This window comes from Corythoichthys intestinalis, chromosome 2 (assembly GCF_030265065.1).
Source record: "Corythoichthys intestinalis isolate RoL2023-P3 chromosome 2, ASM3026506v1, whole genome shotgun sequence".
NCBI classification, from domain to species: Eukaryota; Metazoa; Chordata; class Actinopteri; order Syngnathiformes; family Syngnathidae; genus Corythoichthys; species Corythoichthys intestinalis.
Genome location: NC_080396.1, coordinates 76214372 through 76239866, shown reverse-complemented (window position 1 = coordinate 76239866; position 25495 = coordinate 76214372). Strand labels below are relative to the sequence as shown.

Below are 25495 nucleotides of genomic sequence, written 5' to 3'. Positions count from 1 at the left end.
CACGGACGCACACAGATCAACATTCCCTCGCACATCTCAATCTCATTATACCGTATTGGCCCGAATATAAGACGGTGTTTTATGCACTGAAATAAGGCTGAAAAAGTAGGGGTCGTCTTATATTTGCGGTCTAGACGTTATACCCATTCACGAAGCTAGATGGCGCCAGATATCATTGAAGCGATGTTCTGTCATGACAGATCTCAGCTACTCTCAACTTAAACCAGTTTGCATTATTTTATTGCAGTGTTTTTCGTTATTCAGATTTGTTTCAAGACTACAGTTACAGTTAGACTTCACTGTGATGGTTAATGCAGTTATTGTAATTTTGTTGTTTTATCACAATAGATTGGTTTATTTGCATTTCAAAAACCAGAAGCCATTCATTTACGAATGTGATTGCACTTTCGTTTCCATATTTAAACTTTCACATATTAAGATTTGAATGAGGCAAAATAACATGCTTTTTCTCTCAAATATATTGTTATAATCATTTGTTTCAGATGTACCGTTTGTTTCAGATGTACTGTAATAATTTTCTGTATAAAAATTAATTTGATGTTCAAAAAGTCTTTTTTCAAACTTGAGTCTTAAAAAAGAGGGGTTCGTCTTATAATCAGGGCCGTCTTATATTCGGGCCAATACGGTAATCACAATCTCAATAGGAGGCTGCACTCAAAGACTGTGACCCAAGACCAAAACAGGAAGTAATTATGAGCGGTTACCATGGAAACGAACGGCTTGTGTGAACCTTTTTAACATTTTCTATACAAAATGAAATTCGTACATCATTACAATATTCTTCATTCTACATTATAAGGCAATAACAAAATAGTCACGCACAAACAGTAAGGAAACACTTTAATCAGATTACTGGTTTGGAAAAAGGAACACGTTAAATTGCACGTTACTGAAAGAAAATATTCAGATTATAATTTTAATAACGCGTTAGTGACAACAGTGAAATGCCCCAAAATTAACTCATTGCCTGGCGTTGGCTGCCACTGACAGCCATAGACGTCCAATCTGTTTGAAGTGGGAGGAATGGCAGCGAATGTTCATTCGGATGAAAAAGCTTGTTTACTGTTTATTAGTTGTTTTGTAGAATATCCTTGAATAGCCAGAGGTTCCCACCCTGTTTGGGAACAGTGTGCTTTCTGGCAGGATTCCACGAAGCAGCAAATGCTTCTTGTGTCTTTTTTTTCATATTATGGACAAGCAGTTTTGGTCTTTTCGGGTTTTATAGACTGCCGTTCGGTGGGTATTTATGACAGTGGAGCTTGCAGACATCTCTAGAGGATAGAATTGCAGAGAAGCAACACAGTCAATTTCATTACAAATTGGGTTAATCATGCTCCAGAGAGGCCATGCTAATAACCCTCATAGAGGCTATTAGGATGGCACCTAAATTATATGAATATAGATATATCAGCCATGCCACCTTTACGCCTCAATGTGTGCAAGGGCTTCACCCGCCTGGAATAAAAACAGTGGTGTCGAACGTACGGCCCACCAGGGGGTCCAATTCGGTTGGTCTGCCTTACGGGCACATTGTAGCGTATTCATTCTGCACATACAGAATCACATGCGTTTATTTTGAGATTGGTGTCGTAAAACCGCAGAGTTGTGTGATGGAGTGCGTGCACTACTGCACTTTCGTGTACGCAGCTACATTCGTTCAATCACCTGAATGGGTTAAATGTAGTCATAGACATCATCACTATTGACGTGTCACTTTGTCATTCTTTGCGCGACCAGGGGGGGCTGGAGTGGGCAGTTCGCACCCACGGGAACGTTCTGCCCACCCAAAGAAAACTAATGGCAACTAACTAATGGCAGTCTGGGCACTGCGTATGGTATCCCATTCATATAATACTGATGTGTTCTGAGTTTTATCCTTTGCGTTGTTACCTCCTCTTTCACCTTAAAATAAAAAAAAATGAAATGAAATGAAATGTTGGTTTTGTTCCTAGGGGGGGCTACACACTGGCCAAAAGTATTGGCACCCCTGCAATTCAGTCAGATAATGCTCTATTTCTCCAGAAAATGATTGCAATTATAAATGTTTTGGTAGTAATATCTTCATTTATTTTGCTTGCATTAAAAAAAAAAACACACAAAATAGAATGAAAAAAATGTTCCCTCTATTTTTTCATGTTTCTGAGCAGACACACAATCTCCCTGAGCACACTGAGGACCACTGGGAGCAATATCAGATGTATACGCTGTGGCCACACACTCGAAATGCCCCAAAACTATGCGACCAATGAACAGGAAGAAGCCCAGAAATGCTCAGAAAATCAATAGGAAATGACCCAAAATGTATATGAAGTGACCCGTAATTACCCGAATATGGCAAGCAAGTGACACAAAATTAACTCATTGCCTGCCGTTGACATTGTCATCTGCAAGAGAGTAGGTTTGGTCTTAACATTGGTAGGGACGATAAAACAGCATACCCCAAACATACACTTTTTTTCTGGGGAAGGGATATTAATAATACCAAACAGACTGGGTAAACAGGGGTCAGGGCTACATTTGTCACGAATGTGAACCTAGTTAACCTTTTAACACCGAACGTGTCGGCAGCGACGCGTTTACGCATATCGTCTTTGAAGCTTCGTCACGCTGTAATTACGTCACCCACGTGCCGCTGGTTGGTCTCATTTGAAAGTGCGGAAGTTGATGTCCACACCAGTTTTTATTTGAAGTCAATCGACAAGGAAAAACGGGAGATAATGTCATTTGAGTTTTATAGTTTTATTGCACTCATAAATATGCATTAAAACGCTGCATGGACCATGTATCTATCGCCATATTTCCATCATTTCTTATCCTTTTTCAAAACCGAAAGCAGCACAAAAGACTACATATCCCAAGAGCCGTTCTGATGTCAAGAAGGACGAACCGAATGTGATCATTTTTAATAAATTTCCGAACGAGGCGCCAACTAATGAAAGGGAGGCATGCGACGCAAGCAACGGCCGGTTGGTTTGAGCGAGCGACTTTGAAACGTGCAGAATGAATATAAAACTACATTTAGTGCAAGCTAATGCATTATTTCATTAACTCAATGAAGAAGACGAGCCGTATTTGTTCTTTTTCTTTGCATGCGTCGGCATCTCGGCGAATAGAAGTGACGGCAGCGCACAAACGGCGAAAGAGTAGGCTGTGTGACGTTGTGTGTGACGCAGCTCCGTGACCTGTTCAAGCTCTATTGAGTGCGCAAAAAAAAAAAAAAAAAAAAAAAAAAAAAAAACTTTATTGGGTCGCATGCCTGAAAATTTTGAATTGAACTGAACTACTTGTCAGTATTTTTTAAAATACTTTTTTTCAATGTTATATATATTTTTTTCTTTACTATAATCTTTTCAGTTTTTATGTAGATGTGTGTTCGAGAAGCTTGATTGCATGTAGGTATATACTTTTGATAAGGTGATGGGTACAACACCTAACTTCACAAAGAGATATCCTCCAAACCCTTTTTGTGTTAGGTGATATATATAATTTTTTTCTCACTATTTTGCACTGTATATAACCTGTTTTGACCATAGTATGTGTGAAGGCCAAAAACGCCTATGACCATACCTGCTGTTTGTGTTGAATTGTCAAACATAAAACTATTCAATCTTATTTTTTTCTATTGAATGTTTATCCTAACAAGTTGAATAAATATGATCAAGCTTCAAAACGGTTGGTCGAGCATGTTTGGTTGTCAGTGGGACGTCAACATTACAAATTTTGAAAAAAGATTTGGGGATTTTTTTGTCTTTTTGGGTCCAAAATGTGGATTAAAGTTGGTCAGTGAAGAAAACAACAGTTTGGACATAAAGTTCAAGGTGTCCTGAAAAAAGGGACCCAACTTGGCCATTGTAAACATTTTTTTTTTTTTTTTTAAATATAAAGGCAACATCAAATGCATGCAAATTCGGCCAAAATAGGCTTAGGTGTTAAAGGGTTAATTGAAATAAATCTATATTGACTTATACTAACTTTCACGTGTATTGGTTCAGATGATACACCGTTCGATTCAATCCTTTGTTTTCAAAACCTACTAAAGAAGCATTTTGACAGCTTCCAGAATAAATTAGAGTCCGAAATTTATTAGCAAATTTAAATTGCAATATTTGAACAACTTAAATTATATCAATATACGCAAAAAATTACTTGTTATCTGTCCAGCAATGCAAAAAAAATAAACATTTGTCTTAACACTACTCAACATTGTCTCTCTAAATGAATTAAATATAAATGAAAAAACTCAGGGAACAACAAAAAAAATAAAAATGGAGCGTTCCTTCAGGTAAAACACGACTGCTTTTGTCCACAAGCACAGCCAAACTCAACAAAAATTGAACGCTTTCTGTGATGCTTTAGGCCCACATACTGTAAATAAAATTTTTAAAAATTATAGTGGCTGCTAGAGGTGTGCAAAATTTCCGATTCTTAGATTATTCATGATTCGGCCGTGGAAGATTCGAGAACGATTCACAAACATCCAAATTACGATTATTGAAATATGTCAAGTAAAACGGGACTAAAACATTCAGCGCGGTCTTCGGGACGCAATGAGGAACGGAACGGACGAGAGTAAACAACATGCTTGTCATTACCCGGCTAATGACAATGCTTAACTCAACTCATGCCGCTAGATTGAAAAAAAACAATAATACCTGATTTCTGCCAACAGTCTCTACAAACTATGTCCACATCATGCTACGGTAGATGTCACATGTATATAGAACTAGATGTGAAATGAGAGACTCAGCGCCGTTAGTAAACAGCGCCATATTAAAGCATTATACTTCCCTAGGAGTATGTTGTAGCGAACCTAATTAACTGTTTGTCTAAAATACTCCTAAATTGGCAAATGTTGATTTGAATTTTTCCTTTAAAGAGTTTTAAAACTTTCACAAGTTGAAAGTAGAAGGGAAATTATGGAATAACAGGAGCAGTTTTAACAACTTTAACGGTTGATTTACAACATTAAATTAATTGAATGTAGTTTCAAGCTGCTGATACAGAATGGGGACTTCGAGTATTTTACTGTTTTGAACAGTTAACTTGGTACTGAAATAGTCGTTTATTTAAGCCTAAGAGGCTTTTTGTACAATTTTTGTAACTAATGAACGTAACATTAAAAGCAACTAATAGCTTTAGGGTCATTAATAATCGATTTATAATCGCATCGTAGCCTCACTATCGTAATTGAAGCGTTAGGTGCCCAAAGATTCCCACTTCTAGTGGCTGCTGCTGCTGCTGGCCAAAAAAAAAAAAAACTTCTAATATGCCTCCTCTTCGAAGGTGGCGGCATGTTGTTGACGTGTTGTCAAGTGTTGACAAGTCATCAGCCCATCAAACGTTTGTTTGACTAAAAAAATAGACCAGCACATTCAGCAAGTGAAAAGGGTTAATGTTATTTTGAATATAATGAAAATACTTCACTTAATAATAGTAGGGTCAATTCTATCCTTATAACATATTGGAAGACAATCAAAATTATCAATATAACTGAAATCATGATATACTGTAATGCAAAAAGGGTTGCTTAAAAGTTGGTGGGGACAATTTGAGAATCCTAAAAATCAAATAGTGTTATGTTTCTACCGTCCCGATCCAAACCTACACTGTTAGTCATCCTTCAGCGCCATTAACACTATCCCTAGCGAGTCAGTGGAAGCCAGTGAGTTAAAGGTCAGATGAAGAGCTCAATTCTTGAGTGTTTTACTCGGTCAAATTGTTTTGTATGCATCATTCGCTGTGTCAAAACTCATACACCCCCCCCCCCCCAAAAAAAAAAATGTAATTGACTTTAATTTTTTAGTTACTGCCAAAGCAACACCTTAGCAATGAGGGACATGCCTCGCTCCTGGCCACTACCCTGTGACGTACAATAATTTACAGAAGACCTCACCAGCACTCCAATACGGAAGTACAGTGGGACCTCGACATACGATCGCTTTGACACACGATCTTTTCGACATCCGACATAAAATTTGACAACATCCGATGACATGCTCGAAATACGACGATTTATGACAGCGCCGAAAGAGAGAAACCAACATGAGTTCCAAGAGGTTTACTGCATGTGTTAAAAAAAGGAAAAAAGGTGAGGTTTACAATGGAAATGAATATGAGAAAAATATGAGCATGGTGTGCGCGTCCGTGAACTGGCTCGACAATACGGCCGTAGACTGTCTACGATCTCAACGGTCCTCCTCCAACCAGGTTTTTAATCATTTATTTCAGAACTAGTGTGACACAACAGAACACTAAAAGAGAAAGTAAAACCTCTACCGCACCTATGTCACTGTCACATCAGCCACGTGGTGCGTTCAGGCACAGCCTGCAAAACACATCCACCCCATTGAACCCGATTTGTTACATTATCACAGATATTATTATTATTATTATACTGTATTATTATTCCGATTTTTATTTATAATTTATTTGTTTTGCTATGTTTAATTGCCCTTTGTAATGATACCGGCAGTATTTATGAAGGATTTAGTGTAGATTTTTAGGCTGTAGAATGAATTAATGGAATTAATATGTATTCTTATGGGAAAATCCTGCTCGACATACGACCATTTACAAACAAGGTCCTGGAACGAATTAACTTCGTATGTAGAAGTTAATTCGAACAAGTAAAAGAACAAATATATTGATAATCATTTTAACTTGGCCATACCTTGCAATTTACATTGCTGCTGATCTTTCCAGCCCAGCCACCCATATTAATTCATTCATTCATCTTCCGAACCGCTTATCCCCATCAGGAGAGCGGGGGTGCTGCAGCCAATCCTAGCTAACAACGGACAGGGGGCAGAATACACCCTCAATTGCTTGCCAGCCAGTCGCAGGGCACATGGAGACAAACAACCATTCACACACACACACGCACACACACACACATACAATTTGAAGTGTTCAATCAGCCAACCATGCATGCTTTTAGGATGTGGGAGGACACCTTGGAAAAAAAAAACACGCAGGCATGTGGAGAACATGCAAACTCCAAACGGGGAGGTTGAAGCCAGGTATGAACCAATATTCTCAGAATTGTGAGGCGGATGTGCTAACCACTCTGGCACCATAATAATGACAAAATGGTAAATCGTTGGAGCTTGTCTCCTTGAAAAGTGGATCTTGAACCAAAAAATTGTGAGCACCCCTGGATGAAACCTTAGTGGTTCATATTGTGATTTTGATGTTGCTCTCGGGGGCAACTAAATAATAGGTTAAAGCAGAATAGGACTACAGCGTGAATGAGATGACGGTGAAAATAAAGGGGCTGGGACTAGATAAGTTGTTTTACATCATTCTACACCCTTTTCGAACAGAAATATGATTGTATATGTATGAATGTATACATATTAACACCATAACACCATATTTTATCTTTTGTTCGAATAAAATAAAAGAAATTGGTTTTAATCCACATTTCTAACTCAAATGTTAAGGTCAGAGTAATACAATTTACACTGCATATGAGCCAAATGATCATATCGTCGCCAAAAATAATCAATGAATTATAATATTTATTTATTACTGAATATTCAAATAGTGCTTGTTAATTGTTTTGGATATTCCTAATGTACAGTATTTAAATTCCCAGATTTTTTTTAAAATACACATTTTTTTCACGTTTTTATTATTCTGTTTTATCTATTCTCAAAAGCAACATTTCATTCCGTATACACTAAAATTTATCTATACCTAATCAACAAGCAAAAATATGTACCTTGTATTTTGCATATTTAATGCAAATGCAATTAGCCTAATAGCATAATTACCCAAATCATATTTCACCGTTATTGGAAAACACCTTTTTTTTTTTTTTTTTTTAATTGATATTGTTTTGCTTTCTAAAAAGTGTTGCAAATGTTCAAGGATCTAAGCAAAAAGGAGCATCAAACTATAACAAAATTTGCCCCCCCACCCCAAAAAAAAATTACAATTACGCTAACGATATATTTTACCAAAACAACATTCAACTTCATTAACTCACTGCCTACCATTGTCATGTATAGACGTCCGGTTCTTTTAAACAAATTTCAGTGCCAGAAAATTCACCCAGTCCAAATAAAATTGGACGTCCATCTCCGTCAATGGCAGCCAATGAGTAAATTTGGTATAATGCTTCTTTCTAGACAACAAAGAAGCCATCCATTAGTAGTGTTGTTGTTTTCACCCTGTAATTAGCCTGATAATTGTGCGTGTGCTCTCACAGGTGGGGGAGTACTTCAACCCACGCTCGACTCTAGCGCGCTTCTTGTTACATTGGCGACCCCTAGCGGTCAGGTTATGAATCGACAGCTTCAAAAACGTATGGAAAACAGCCACACCTGATTTGAAAATGGAGTTGACAGGACTTGTCACGATTAAAACAAAACAGAAAAAAATCCAACTAAACATTCATGTAAAGTCTTACCTGCAGGCGCCACTCCGTTTTATCCACATGTTCTCCTTCTCAATTGCAAAAAAAATAAAAATCAGTCCGCCGGGTATCCTATCATTTCGATTCGGGTTCAACAAAGTCGTCAATGGTTAAAATGACACTCAAGTGACCGACTTTTCTCCGTCTTGTAGTGATGCCAACATCATTTAAGACGTATCCACCGCGGTGGCGCACATGTCAATTCCTCCAGCAACGCAAAAAAAAAACTTAACTCGCGCCAATTTGTGATAATATAAAAAATATTGGGGGGGGGGGGGGGGGGTGCAAGGGTTAATCTGAAGGTGGACAGGTGCACCGGAAGCCTGTAAACGAACCCCTAAACTTTGCCTTCATTTCTTCTCCCAGGGCAATTAAAAGACATTTTTTTTCCAAAAGAAAAACAAAAAAAAGAAAAGAAAGCATCCTCGTCTGCTTTTTTTCTCGTTTGCGCCTACATCGTTGTCAGGGTGATAAACGTCCAAAAATGTTGACATACAGCTGGAGTCAAGTCGTCGCGAGTTAGGAGGTCCGGCATCTCGAAATCGGACGTACCATCTCTGGTTGGAAGAAGGTTGATAGATCATACATTTTAAATTTTTTTTAAAAAATAAGAGAAAAGAATAAGGACCGGTGACGAAGAAGGTTGTTTGTGAATAGTTGGAAGGAGAAAGAGGTGGAGAGCGTGTGAGTGGAGAAATGGAGCGAAAGAGAGAGGGAGGGATGAGTGAGAAAAAGAGAGGCAGCTCCGTCTCCCTTCGCCGCTCGTCTTCTTTGCCACTGACAAACGAGCTGCCTGCTGTGGCTGGCGCCGCCGTGACGTCATTTGACAGCCGAATATGTCATGCGCCGGGTTCCGTCGAGTCACACGAGAGCGCACGCTCCGTGAGGGGCGTTCCCGCGAGCCCAAAAGGGGAAAAAAGTCAACAAATAAAAGAAAATAAAGGTTTTTTTTTTTCATACTAGGGTCATGTTTGCTGGAGCTGACCCTGGATTGGTCGCCAACCCGGATGGTTAAGTCTCGATAGCAGGGGTATCAAATGCCCCCTGCCAGGGCGACCAATTGGGCCCGCGGGTATAAGTGGGTAGTAACGCGTTACATTTACTCAGTTACATTTACTTGGGTGACTTTTTGAGAACAATGTACTTCTTAGAGTAGTTTTACCACACGATACTTTTTTCACTTACAGTGCTGGCCAAAAGTATTGGCACCCCTGCAATTCTGTCAGATAATGCTCAATTTCTCCCAGAAAATGATTGCAATTACATATGTTTTGGTAGTAATTTATTCATTTAGGTTGCTTACAATGAAAAATACAAAAGAGAATGGAGAAAAAAAAATCATTATCATTTTACACATAACTTCAAAAATGGGCTGGACAAAAGTATTGGCACCCTTTGAAAAATCATGTGATGCTTCCCTAATTTGTGTAAAAACAGAACCTGTTACTTACCTGTGGCACAAAACAGGTGGTGGCAATAACTAAATCACACACACACAGCCAGTTAAAATGGACTAAAGTTGACTCAACCTCTGTCCTGTGTCCTTGTGTGTATACCACATTGAGCATGAAGAAATGAAAGACGACCAAAGAACTGCCTGAGGACTTGAGAAGCAAAATTGTGAGGAAGCATGGGCAATCTCAAGGCTACAAGTCCATCTCAAAAGACCTGAATGTTCCTGTGTCTACCATGCGCAGTGTCATCAATAAATGTAAAGCCCTTGGCACTGTGGCTAATCTCCCTAGATGTGGACGGAAAAGAAAAAATGATGAGAGATTTCAACGAAATGATGGATAAAGAACCTTGACTAACATCAGAACAAGTTCAAGCTGTCCTGCAGTCCGAGGGTACAACAGTGTCTGAATGAAAAGAGATACCCAGGGAGACCCCACTTCTGACCCAGACACATAAAAAACCCAGGCTAGAGTTTGCCAAAACGTACATGTGAAAGCCAAAAACGTTTTTAAAGAATGTTCTCTGGTCAGATGAGACAAAAGTAGAGCTTTTTGGGAAAAACATTGACATAGAGTGAAAAAATGAGGCCTTCAAAGAAAAGAACACCGCCCCCAAAGTCAAAAATGGCGGAGGTTCCCTGATGTAGGCCAGTAGGACAATGACCCAAAACCCACTTCAAAAAGCACTAGAAAATGGTTTGAGAGAAAGCACTGGAGATTTCTAAAGTGACCAGCAATAAGTCCAGACCTGCACTGAAACTGCATTAGTCAAAGTAACTAATGACTTGTTACTATCCGCTGACGTTGGATTAGTCTCGATCCTGGTTCTGTTGGATCAGAGTGCAGCCTTTGATACAATCGACCATAATATCTTATTGCAGAGACTAGAATGTGACATAGGGGTTAGAGGAGCAGCCCTTTGCTGGTTTAAATCATATTTATCTAATTGGTACCAGTTTGTCAATGTAAACCAGCAATCATCACCGTACTCTAGAGTTAGTTATGGTGTGGCGCAAGGATCGGTCCTCGGGCCCATCTTGTTTACGCTGTATATGCTTCCTCTAGGTAATATCATCAGAAAACATAGCATTAACTTTCATTGTTACGCTGACGACACACAACTGTATTTATCAATTAAACCTGAGCAGATCAGGCAAGTGGACAAACTAAGCACCTGCGTCCGAGATATAAATACCTGGATGAGCACTAACTATCTTCTACTTAACCCTGAAAAAACAGAAGTCCTTATAATAGGCCCGAAAAGTGTGAGAGACTCTTTAGCTGCCCAGATAGTCACTCTGGACAATGTAAGTGTAGCCTCCAGCACCACAGTTAAAAACCTAGGAGTTCTATTCGACCCTGACTTATCGTTTAAAGCTCACATTAAACAAACCTTCTTTCACCTACGCAACATAGCCAAAATTAGAAATATTTTATCTAAAAACGATGCAGAAAAATTAATTCACGCGTTCGTTACATCGAGATTGGATTACTGTAACTCCCTACTTGCAGCTTGTCCTATAAGTTCTCTAAAAGGGCTTCAGCTAGTCCAAAACGCAGCAGCAAGACTTTTAACAGGAACCAAAAGAAGAGAGCACATCACCCCTGTGCTCCAGGCCCTTTACTGGCTTCCAGTCGAGTTTAGAATTAAATTTAAAATCGTCCTTCATACATGTAAGACCATTAATGGGTCGGGGCCATCTTATATCACCGATGCTCTGTTTCCATACCGCCCCAACAGAACACTCCGCTCTCAGAATGCAGGTCTACTGGTAGTTCCCAGGGTTTCTAAAAGTACTGTCGGAGCTAAAGCCTTTAGCCACCAAGCCCGTTTTATGTTTTATGGACCCCCTCACTGCTTCGGCTGCGCCTAAAAAAATTGTCCATAAAAATTATGAACAGAATTGGTGACAGGGCAGCCTTGGCGGAGTCCAACACCAATGGGAACGAATTCGACTTACTGCCGGCAATACGGACCAAACTCTGACACCGGTCGTACAGGGACCGAACAGACCCTTACCAAGAGTCTTGGCACTTCGTACTACAGGAGCACCCCCCACAGGACTCCTTGAGGCACAAGGTCAAACGCCTTCTCCAGATCCACAAAACACATGTAGACTAGTTGGGCGAACTCCCATGCAACCTCGAGGACCCTGCCGAGGGTGTGGAGCTGGTCCACTGCCGGGACGAAAAAAAACACACTGCTCCTCCTTAATCCGAGATTCGACTTCCCGACGGACCCTCCTCTCCTGCACCACACTTAAGACACTAATTAGCATAATCACTAACTAGCTTAGAGCTCCATGCTATTTTGACCATCCCTCTCAGTTCAATAGCTGTTCACGAGTAAAAATGAAAAATGATTTTTTCATTATATTTCATCCTTCTCCTTCGCTCTCTCAGACGCAAACATACGCATGCACACACCCACACACACAGGGCACGTCTAACTGAAGCTGAAAAGGAAATACTTCCATCTTGGTTCTTTCCTTTTGCTTTTATGACACTATAACAATAAAATATGAAAGTGAGGAAAAAGATATAAAATGGCTCACTACAAAAAGGCTTTTCTGTCCTATCATCTTTTTTTTTTTTTTACCTCATTTTTTATCTCATTAAATGTAGACTTACCAATTGTGTACAATAAGGCTCCATTCAGACTGCAGGAGGTGTTATTGCACCTTTGTGTGTGTGTGTCATATCTGACCTTTCAGTGTGGGCGTTGAGACCACAGTTTTCCAAGGAGTCCCGGAAGGCGATCCACATGTGTCTGCTTTATAACAAAAGACGTCATAATCAGCCTAAACATGCTGGGTTTTATTGCCTAGCACATGATTCAGTTCATTCTTATCCATTACTGACCACTTGGCTAATACAACTAGAGATGTGACAATACAGGTGGACCCCGGGTTACAAACGAGTTATGTTCCTACGCTGGCGACGTCATCCAAATTCACGCGTAAGTCGGAAATAACCCTTTAAGTACTCCTAAACACTCCTTAAATCTCAAAATGACTACCCCAAAAAATGTATTATGCGTCATATTAATAAAATAAAGTAAAAAAATGGATACTGTAGTTACAATCAATGCTGAAAGGTGTTACTGTTATGTGAATAAAAATTCACTAAAGCCCCTTTTAAGTTTACAGTGGTATGAAAATGTATCTAAATTTCTCACATATCTGCAAACAATAACCATCAAATGTGATCTGATCTTTGTCAAACTCACACAGATGAAAAAAGTGTCTGTTTTGACCAAAAGCACCCAAACATCTATAGGTTTTCATATTTTAATGAGGATAGTATGCAAACAAGGACAGAAAGGGGAAAAATAAGTATGTGAACCATCACATTTAATATTTTTTGCCCCCCCACTCCTTTGACTGCAATAACTTTAACCAGACAATTCCTGTAGCTGCAGATCAGTCTGTCATATCGATCAGGACTAATGTTGGCCCATTCTTTTTTACAAAACTGCTGTAGTTCATTCAGATTCCTGGGATGTCTGGCATGAATGGCTGTCTTTAGGTCATTCCACAGCATCTCATGGGGTTCAAGTCTGAACTTTGACTTGGCCACTGCAGAACGTGTATTTTGTTCTTCTGAAACCATTCTGAATCATTAAAAAGTCTGTCACTTGAGTGTCATTTGGATCATTGTCTTGTTGCAGCATCCATCCTCTTTTTAGCTTTAACTCTCTGACAGGCGGCCTCGGCTTTTCCTGCAAAACATCCTGATAAACTTTTGAATTCATTCTTCCATTAATGATTGCAAGTTGTCCAGGCCCTGAGGCAGCAAAACAGACCCAAATCATGATGCTCCCTCCGCTATGCTTCACGGTGGGGATGAGCTGTTGATGTTGATGTGCTGTTCCATTTTTCCTCCACACATGACGTTATGTGTCACTCCCAAACAATTCAACTTTGGTTTCATCAGTCCATAAATTATTTTGCCAAACCGTCTGTGGAGTGTCCAAGTGCCTTTTTGTGAACATTGAAAGAGAAACAATGTTTTTTTTTTACAACACAGTGGCTTCCTTCGTGGAGTCCTCCCATGAACACCATTTCTTGGCGATAGTTTTACATATTGTTGATGTATGCACAGAGATATTGGACTGTGCCAGTGATTTCTGTAAGTCGTTAGCAGACACTCTAGGGTTCTTTTTTACCTCTGTGAGTATTCTGCGTTGAACTCTTGGCGTCATCTTTGGTGGACGGCCACTCCTCCGGAGAGAAGCAACAGTGCCAAACTCTCTCCATATGTAAACAACTTCTCTGACTGTCGATTGATGAACATCCAGACTTTTTCAGATTGTTTTTTATGTTTTCCCAGCTTTATACAAATCAATAATCCTTGATGGCAGGTCTTCAGACAGCTCTTTTGACCGAGCCATGATGCACATAAGACAATACTTCTCACCAAAACATTTCTTACCAGGTGTGTGTTTTATAGTGGGCAGGGCAGCTTTAAACCACTCATCAGTGATTGGGCACACATTGGACTTAAATTGTTTGGTAAAATTTGGTTTCATTTGCTCTTTAAGTCTCCTTAGGCAGAGGGTTCGCTTACTTATGTTTCCCCTTCTGTCATTGTTTGCATGCTACCCTCATTGAAATATGAAAACCTACAGTATAAATGTTTGGGTGGTTTTCGTTAAAGTAGACACTGTTTTTTCATCTGTGTGATTTTAAGAAATAGCAGATCACATTTGATGGTGATTTTATGGAGAAATGTAAGAAATTCCAAAAGGTTCAGATACTTTTTCATTGTACTACACACCTTTAAAAAATGATGACAATTCTCATGTATAATTTATTAGTTGTTTTTTTTTCGTTTTTTTTTTTTTTTTTCATTTTTTTTTTTTCAAAAAACAAGTACCGACACAAGCATGAAAAAACACCTGAGTTTAAATGCAGTAAAGGCCAGAGCAGTCGTAACGGCTAAAGCAGGTGTGATGCTTTCACCGGTTTGACACTTTAACCCGGAGCTTTACAAGAAATGCCGCCACATTCTCTCTTGTTCTCACGCAAGAGTTGCTCTTGTCATAGGTGATTTTTTTGTGTGCGTGCGTGCGAGGTAATGGATTTTGCCTACTGCTGACATCTTGTAGTACAGATATGTAAAAAAGCCTCTGGGGTGACAGTTTAATGCTGCATTCATGTCACGCGGGAAAGATAGTGGAATAAGTAACCCTCTTCACTTCGGCGTTCCGTTGGTTAAGATTAAGAAAAGGAAACGGCTTAAAACTCGCCTCAGAATGATGTGATTGATCCTGATGTGTAAGTGTTTCTGAAATCTGAGTGGACTGCATGTTGGTCTTTTTTTTCTTGATGCATTTTGTGTTCTTGGCAGGCCTTTATTTTTAGCTATAGACTCACCAAAACCTGTACAACGTGGTGACCTTTGAAGTAGCGAAGGCGTCAACCTGCGTGCAAATTATTTCTTGTGCTTTCCAGTCCCACACTGACATTAATGGCGACTCAGCATTATTGTGAGAAAACAAATTGTGCATTGTGTAATACAGCAACAAATTGTGCATTGTACAATACTCATTATTGATGGTAGCTTTGCCTTCAATGCAAAAGCTACCATCTATAAAATTCCTTTTTTTTTTTTTTTTTGTCATGGCGTTTCTTCCCAGCCAGAATCGTTTGACCCATTGTTTACAAGCAAGTGATCCAAAAATGCCCCAAAACCAACAGAGTATGACACCAAATCAACGGGACGTAACTTGGAAATGCCCCAAAATCAACAGGAAGCATCCCATAAATGTCGCGCTACCCAGCCAAAAGCATTTAGCATGCCGACACCATTCATAAACCAAAACGAACGGAATGCTCATGCAACACGGGCTGTCTTTCGTTTGAAACCCAAAAATGACCATTCGCTCAAAAACGCGTTTGTATATTTATTCATTTTAAAAAATAAAAAATAAAAATGAAATAAATTATGAAATAAAGTGAAGGTACTTGTCACACAATTTTTGTCCGAATGACATCATTTATACTTCTAAAAATTCAGGACACTAAGGGGCACAACGTTTCTATACAGCTTTTGCTAAAAATGTACGGTTTGGCCCATATTTACCAAAAACATGCCCATTCATTTATAATGGGCAAAATTTCCCATTGATTTCCAAGGGCTCTTTTTGCCTGCAATTCATTTCAATAGCACAAAAAAACTACTGGGTTTCAAACCCAAGTGACCCTATACCAACAGGAAGTGACCCAATAAGAACGGGACGTGACCCTGAAAGGTCCTCACAACAACAGGAAGAGACCCGATATACCAACCATCACATGAAAGCTACCATCGCAATTTCTCCTGAAATTGCATTTTCTAAAAATTGAGGATGCTAAGGGGCAAAAAATTTTGATACATTTTTTGCGAAAAATCTACGATTTGGCCCAAATCTGCCAAAAACATTCCCATTTATTTGTAATGGGCAAAATTTCCCATTGATTTCCAAAGGCTCTTTATGCCTGCCATTCATTTCAATAGCACAAAAACTACTGGATGTCAAACCCAAGTGACCCGACATCAACAGGAAGTGACACAAAGGGCCCTAGAATCAACAGGAAATGACCTGATATCAACAGAACGTGACCCTGACATGTCTCCAGTTAAAAGAAATTGACCTGATATCAACAAAACGTGACCCTGAAATGTCCACACAAAAACAGGAGATGACCCAATATACCAACCATCACACTAAACATACCATATCAATTTCTCCAGAAATGGCACTTTCTCAAAATTCAGGACTGTAAGGGGCACAAAATTTCTATACAATTTTTGCTAAAAACGCGCGGTTCAGCCGAAATTTTCCAAAAACATACCCATTCATTTCTAATGGGCAAAATTTCCCATTGATTTCCAATGGCGTTTTTTCTGCCATTCATTTCAATAGCACAAATACGCCCTTTCACTCCTCAATTTCCAACTCAAGTGACCTGATATCAACAGGAAGTTACTCAAAATGCCCCAAAATCAAGAGGAATAGACCCGATATGTACAGGAATTGACCTGATATCAACAGAACATGACCCTGACATGGCCCCAAATTAACAGGAATTGACCTGATATCAATGGGAAGTGATCCTGAAATGTGCCTGCATCAACAAGAAGTAACCCAATATCTACAGAAAGTGATTCATTTCAATAGCACAAAAAAACTACTGGATTTCAAACCTAAGTGACCCTATATCAACAGGAAGTGACACAAAATGCACCCAAATCAACAGGAAGTGACCCAATAGGAACGGGACATGACCCTGAAAGGTCCTCACAACAACAGGAAGAGACCTGATATACCAACCATCACAGCAAAGCTACCATCGCAATTCCTCTAGAAATTGCATTTTCTAAAAATTCAGGATGCTAAGGGGCACAAAATTTCTATACCATTTCTGCTGAAAACATACAGTTTCGCCCAAATTTGCCAAATGTATACTCAGTCATTTCTAATGGGCAAAATGTCCCATCACCTTTTTGCCTGCCATTCATTTCAATGGCATAAAAACTACTGGATTCCCTACCGAAGTGACCTGATCTCAACAAAAAGTGACACAAAATGCCCTAAAATCAATGGGCAGTGACCTGATATCAACAGAATGTGACCCTGAAACGCCCCCAAATTAACAGGAATTGACCTTATATCAACAGGAAGTGACTGTGAAATGTCCCCACATCAACAGTATTAGAATTTGACCCTTTAGCCAGACTGCCGGGATCACGCCAGCCGAACTGCCAGAACCACGCTAGCGCAATTCCATCGACCCGGGGCGGCCCAACAACCCGGCCAAAAGGCCAAACTCCGCACGTTCACCTTAGTTTTAACCCCTTGTACTGACTTCATTTTAAAAGCTGGAAAAAAAACTTGTGTTTCAAAGTAGACAATTTATTCCAAGTTGACAGCAATCACACAGCCAGGCAAAAACAGCAAACACACGAAGAGGAAGGCTGGATCCAGGGTTGTCAGATCAACAAAAGATTTCCGAGAAAAATGACAGCCATTAGTTAAATATTCAGTCTATAAAAAGGCTCTTGGGAAGCGGGCTTTGGTCCGGAAGAAGGGTATGTTTGGCCGTTGTTTAGCATTATTGTCTGTTGTGGATTGAGCAGGAGAGTTCGGGCGTTACTGTGGTCAGGGCAACGAGAGTTGAGGATTTTGTCAGCCTCAGCGCCATGTGAGTGCCGACTGTCCAACGGGTTCCTCCGTTATCAGATGTTACTTGGGGGGGAGGATGTTCTGTCATTGTTCTAGGCTGTCCATTGTTAGTTTACAGAAGAGCTGATGGTGGAATTTGGTGGTCCAGAAGTGAGATTTTAGATGTCTTGACCATCCCCTCCATGTCTCGCTCTGTCAGGCATCCTGTAGTTGTTATCGCCCTTATCCGCCCATTGTATTGGCGGTGAAAATTCCAATCACTCCAAGTCCAAATACCCATACTTCAAAAATATTCTATTTGTTTTCTTAAGCTATACTTGAAATGCTATTTACTTTGTATTGGGTGTGTTAGAGTAATACAAACAGTAAATACAGGAAAAGATACTCATTCCTTCAATACCAGCCATCACAGCAAAGCTACCATTGCAATTTCTCCAGAAAGGGAATTTCCTAAAAATTCAGGATCCTAAGGGGCACAAAATTTCTATACAATTTTTGCTAAAAATGTACGGTTTGGCCCAAATTTGCCAAAAACATTCCCATTCATTTCTAATGGGCAAAATTTTCTATTCATTTCCAATGGCCCTTTTTGCATGCCATTAATTTCAGTATCACAAAAACTACCCAAGTGACCCGATATCAACACGAAGTGACACAAAATACCCTAAAATCAACAGGAAGTGACCTGATATCAACAGACATGAACCTGAGATGCCCTCAAATTAATTGCTCTTTACACAAATTACTCATGACTATTTAAAAGAATTGTTTGTGTTAGCCCCAGTGGTGAGTTTTGCTGTTTTGGTCACCCTGGGCACACCACACAAACACTAAAAGAGCAGAGAGCACATGATTGACTTTTTTTTTTTTCATCATGTGTTTGTCCCTCACATTAAAAAAAAAAAAAAAAAAAAAAAATCAATATTTGTTTTTTGCAACGCAGGCACCAAAGTACCCTGTGCAGCTTTACTTTTCAGTTCCCTAGTAGTTTATCAATCACACTCCACACAGCGAAAACATCAATCAATTTTTTTCACGCTGCTTGAGTTGACTCCCTTTCTTAAATGTATCGTAATTCAATTGTGAAAAGCTGAACTAGAACATTAAAATGGGTGATTCTCATGAAAAACATGCATTACGGACATTTACCAAAGCTAGCTTAAAATAGCAGAATGCTGTCATGACTCATGTTTTCCATCCACAGTTTAAGCTCTCTCATATTTTATTCATGGTAAAATATTGAACAAATTACTGTCTAAAACATGTAATATTACACATAACGTTAATGAACGCCTATAGTGGGGAAGTAGGTATGTAAACATAACACAACAACTATGAAAAATATCTACAAAAGCTAAACAATCTTTTGTCATGCTACTGTGAGGTGCATTGTGGGTCAGAAAATGTTTACTTAAAAAAACATTGCGAATATATAACGGGACCATGAACACAGTGCAACATTCATGAAAACTGCATGCTTGGACACTATATTTTCCTAAAATATTTTTTTTGTACAAACTAAGAAGCCATGACGGCACAACTAGGGGGTGACAAAGGATTACAAATAAAGACAGGCAATCAGAGGATATGACAGCAAATTTATTGTAGTGTTTTGGAACAATTTTGGCGATTTACATGTCAAACGCGATCATTATATGAAAAAAATCATGATAGGAAAAATAACTCGTAAAATTCATTCGTAAAAATATCGAATTCTCGATGCGGAGGAGCAGCGGCTTTTTCGGGTGACCGAGCTTCTCGTCTTATCTATAAAGGGCACTTTGGTTGCAACAACTAATTGATTAAATCGAATAATCGATTTATAAATTAGTTCCCAACAAATTTGATCATTGATTTTTGCCGACAGCTATGAGCAGTCTCGTTTGGGTCGTTGTTTGTTTGTAATGTGAGACTACGCGGGTGCCAGTGATTAGAGCAAGAGAGAGAGACTTCACTGCAACGCTTAGGGTGGATTGTTGAATCGATAATGTTATAAAGTGTCGAGTGTTGTCTTTTGTGTTGTTTTAACCAGTTTGCCTCCGTTAGAGGTGAGTCATTGACTTCATAATTATATTGGACAGAATCCCTAGATACTGCGGCACACCTTTTCGTAGGGGGCTGTCCCACACTCCGCTTCAGTTATTCGCAGTCGGTCTTAGTTCTTCTCAAACACATGCAGCGACCCAACTCTGGATTTAGGTTGAAAAAGTACGAAAGCTGTACCACATACGAACAGGAAGGATTGTCTCAGGAGTGATTAGTTCGAGGATACAAGGTAATTATTATATTTTTCGTACCATGTATGCATTTTGAAACGTGAAAAAAAATCAATTGGAGAAATTAGCTGCTACAGCATTGACGTTATACTTCGCAATTTTTACGTAAAATTAATGCTGACTGCACGTTTTTTTGCTTTTAACCAAGAATCAAGACTGTTTTACGTCCATATCTATAATGATTTCAGGGATTTAAGCATTTATTCACAAGATTTTTCAACGTAAAAAGCTCATTCTGGTGGTAAGGCTGCGCCACAGTGGCTTAAAGACTAGCAGCACATATGACATATTTACGTAAAATAGATGCTAACTGCCCAGTTCCTTGCTCTTTTAACAAAGAATCGAGACTATTTAAGGTCCATATCTATAAAGAATTCAGGGATTTAAGCATTTATTCACAAGAATTTTAAACGTAAAAAGCTCTTTGTGGTGATAAGGCGGCGCCACAGTGACTTAAAGACTAGCAGCACATTCAACATATTTACTTAAAATAAATGCTAACTTCCTGTATTTTTTTTTGCTTTTAACTAAGAATCGAGACTTTTTTACGTCCATATCTATAAATAATTCAGGGATTTAAGCATATATTCACAAGAATTTTCAACGTAAAACGCTTTTTGTGATGATAAGGCGGCACCACAGTGGCTTAAAGACGAGCAGCACATTCAACATATTTACATAATAAAATGCTAACTGCCTGTTTTATTGCTTTTCACCAACAATCGAGACTGTTTTATGTCCATATCTATAAATAATTCAGGGATTTAAACATTTATTCACAAGAATTTCAACATAAAAAGCTCTTTGTCTGTGTTTCCACTCGGGTCAGCTTTGAGGGAGATAGGTCCCCTATGAATCGGCCCTGCGCCCCGTGTTCTGTCAATACATTATGAAGTCTATGAGTGAGTAAATAAAAGCAATTGTATTGGTTGGATTGTTTGATGATCACACGTTACTACTTAGCACGGAGCTCTAAGCTAGTTAGCGAGTATGCTAATCAGTGTCTTAAGTGTCCGTACGTATTGTGCTTTGGAGAAGCATATTAGAGCTTAAGTTATTGTTAGATAGTAGAGTTGTCTCATTTCTTTTTGTAAAGAAACCACACACATAAACCCATAGAGGCTCTTTTCAACACAAACTCCCATTCAAATTGTAAATTGTCATACAAAAGAGTGTGCTTTGAAATTGGAAATGGATTGTATTTATGAACAACTGTTTGATAAAGAAAACTGATTAATTACATTCTGCCTCCTCCTTACTTGATTTTGTTGTTAAATTTGTTTAAAGAAAATAAATGAGTCACTGACACAATTTATATCAGCACTTTCCCCACTAAAAAAAACATGTCAATCAGCAGCACATTTTTTTTTAATGAACAGGACTTTTGTCTGATTTGTGTACTGAGATTTTTTTTTTTTTTTTTTTTTTTCAAAATGTATCTAGTCCTGCAATTTTTTATTCAATTCACATAAATCCTTAATCATACATCAGAAATTTCAGGAAGGTAAGGGGCATAAAAGTATACAGAATTTTCCAAAAACCTACCTTCCAAATTCACCAAAAACTAACATTTGTTTCTAATGGGATGCCATTGCCATTTAAGTCGTTCCATTAATTTCTAATGGCCAAAATTTCTCTTTCATTTTCAACGGCAAAAAAACATAGGTTTTCGGTAAAAAAAAATCACAACCACCTGTCACTACAGCCCATTGACATTCAACTGGCACCCAAGTAAGTTGATGCTATTGCTGCCAATGTACTTGGATTCCATTGAGAGTCATGTACGTCCATGCCATTGACGGCCATGTGCGCCCATGCCATTGACGACCATGTACGTCCTTGCCATCGACTACCATGTACGTCCTTGCCATCGACAGCCATGTACGCCCATGCCATTGACGGCCATGTACGCCCATGCCATTAATGGGCATGTACGTCTTTGCCATTGACGGCTATGTACGTCCTTGCCATTGGTGACCATGTACGTCCTTGGCATTGAAGGCCGTATACGTCCTTACCATTGACGAGCATGTACGCCCATGCCATTGACGGCCATGTACGCCCATGCCATTGACGGCCGTGTACGTCCTTGCCATTGATGGCCATGTACGTCCTTGCAAGTTCTTGCCATTGACGGCCATGTACGTCCATGCCATTGACGGCCATGTTCGCCCATGCCATTGACGGCCATGTACGCCCATGCTATTGACGGCTATGTACGTCAATAGCATCTTGCCATTGACGGCCATGTACGTCTTTGGCATTGACAGCCATGTACGCCCATACCATGTACGTCAATAGCATCTTGCCATTGACGGCCATGTACGTCTTTGGCATTGACAGCCATGTACGCCCATACCATGTACGTCAATAGCATCTTGCCATTGACGGCCATGTACGTCTTTGGCATTGACAGCCATGTACGCCCATGCCATTGACAGCCATGTACGTCTTTGCCATTGACGACTATGTACGTCCTTGCCATTGGTGACCATGTACGTCCTTGCCATTGACGGCCATGTATGTCCTTGCAAGTTCTTGCCATTGACGGCCATGTACGTCCTTGCCATTGACGGCCATGTACGCCCATGCCATTGAGGGCCATGTACGCCCATGCTATTGACGGCCATGTACGTCAATAGCATCTTGCCATTGACGGCCATGTACGTCTTTGGCATTGACAGCCATGTACGCCCATGCCATGTACGTCAATAGCATCTTGCCATTGACGGCCATGTACGTCTTTGGCATTGACAGCCATGTACGCCCATGCCATGTACGTCAATAGCATCTTGCCATTGACGGCCATGTACGTCTTTGGCATTGACAGCCATGTACGCCCATGCCATGTACGTCAATAGCATCTTGCCATTGACGGCCATGTACGTCTTTGGCATTGACAGCCATGTACGCCCATGCCATGTACGTCAATAGCATCTTGCCATTGACGGCCATGTACGTCTTTGGCATTGACAGCCATGTACGCCCATGCCATTGACAGCCATGTACACCCATGCCATTGATGGCCGTGTATGTCTATGCCATTGACGCCCATATATATCGATTCTATTGATGCTGATGTACTTTGATTCCATTGCATGTGCAAGTAATTGCCATTGACGGGCATGTACGTCAAAATATCACTAGGAAGTGACCCCGAATTGACCTGAAATCAGCAGGATGGGTCGCCAAGGACCCCAAGTGTTTAGCTGCGAAAGCAAAGCTACCATCGGAATTTATCCAGAAATTAAATTTTTTAGTTTTTTTGTACATTTTTAGCATCAGTGGTTAGATATTATTCAGACCTGTAGAACTGTTTTTAAGAATGTTAAAATCGAATTTTTAAAGGCAGTAGAAAACTACAGTTTCATTTTGTATTAGTCATTTTCTATGGGCAACATGTCTTCATCTGTCATTCAAGCTGTCAGTCTCGTTCTTTCTATCAATTCCGTATTCACACTCCTGGCCAATGTTTGCATGAAGCCTGAGTATATTGCATGACTTGCAAAAAAAAAACAAAAAACACCAGGACTGTGCCATGTGAACAGGCTTATAATAGCCTCAGAGACATGGTCACAGGTTGTCATGCAGCATATCTACGTGTGTGATGGCAATTCACTTCATGGAGCCAAAGACAGCACGAGGTTGCTAACATCTGTTGTGTAAGTCATTAGCACCCAACCATAGCAGTGCAAATTAAAAGGATAAGGGATTTGCGGATGGCTCTGAACAATGAGTCACTCCTTGCAGCATTTTGGGTTTAGTTCGTTATGCTTAAAGGGAATCACGAGACTTGGGGTTTATCATTTATGGCATTTCAGAGATTTCTGCTTTGTTCCTGAATGCTACTTGTTGTTAGCCTTGCAAGTAGTGATGTAATGAGGTTCGCCGAGCCTTCGAAGTGTGCATCGAGTAATGAAGGGACGTTTCCGGGAAGTGCATACTGAGGCTCGCTTCATTTAGGCGAGGTGCTGAAAATGATGATGTCCGAAGCCTCGCTGCCCAGCTGTACCACGTGATTGCTTCGGGAAGGGCTTCACATTTTTCTACCCTTGTTGCGGTTTGCATTGCTTGTTATGGGATGATATCGATGTATTAAATACATTAGATGCTTAAAGGCTATATACAATAAATAGACAGATTTCCTTCATGCTTATGGAGCCTTTTATTCTCAGTATCTCACATTCATATTCTTTAATCATGATTGATAAAATATTTTAAAAGCCAAATGCAAAAATGTAAATATTATGGTATTGATTTTAACCCCTGAAGTTCCCTTTCAATGTTAATTCTTTGCACAGATTAAAATCAAGCCAAATCAAAAACTGTATGCAGTTATTTTATCATTAACTATACAGCTTACTCCCGTTTAGCCATGTATTTGCAAAGTAAAACACATGATAAATAAACAACAAATAAAACACACATAACATTTATCCACACACCAATTTCTTTTATTAGTGTACATCCACCCACATGTCTTAGTGCATGCGTATTGATTATCAAAGACTTGAGTAGACAAAGGGGGATCATCTTGAAGTGTTCGTTATTTATTATGTACCAGGATGGGTGTCCAAAACCTTTTTTTAATTGAAAATAAACTTGAAGAAAATTTCAAAAGTCTCAAAAATGTCTAATTTTCACTCACCTGATTTTACCTACTTTTAAGGTGTCAAAAAATGCCCTTTCGTCAATTTTTTTTCTCCTCCCATAAAATAAAGATTTTAAGCTTTCCAATAATGTATCACACATCAATTTTTAAATTGGCCAAATTTGGGATCTCAGAGCGGAACTTTTGTTTTCTGCCATATAGTATATACAGTATATACTCTACAGTGGTATGAAAAAGTATCTGAAAGTTTTTTAATTTCTCACATTTCTGCATTAAATCCCCATCAAATGTGATCTATCTTTGTCTAAATCACACAGACGAAAAAAACAGTGTCTGCTTTAACAAAAATCACCCAAACATTTATAGATTTTTATATTTTAATGAGGATGGTATGCAAACAATGACAGAAGGGGGAAAAATAAGTAAGTGAACCATCACATTTAGTATTTTGTGGGGTTGAAGTCTGGACTTTGACTTCGCCACTCCAAACTGTGTATTTTGTTCTTCTGAAACCGTTCTGAAGTTTTTTACTTCTGTGTTTTG

General features: G+C 39.3%; 1 protein-coding gene across 2 annotated transcripts in view; it reads right to left on the bottom strand.

The window, feature by feature from the left end:
• The window catches only part of ajap1 (adherens junctions associated protein 1), a 123924-nt gene extending 114725 nt beyond the window's left edge, over positions 1-9199 (bottom strand). For both annotated transcript variants that reach the window (XM_057818724.1, XM_057818715.1), the window contains exon 1: positions 8435-9199. In XM_057818724.1, coding sequence (XP_057674707.1) covers positions 8435-8463 — 29 coding nt within the window. In that variant the 5' untranslated portion in view covers positions 8464-9199. The remainder of the gene's footprint in view (positions 1-8434) is intronic.
• Positions 9200-25495: the final 16296 nt, after the last annotated feature.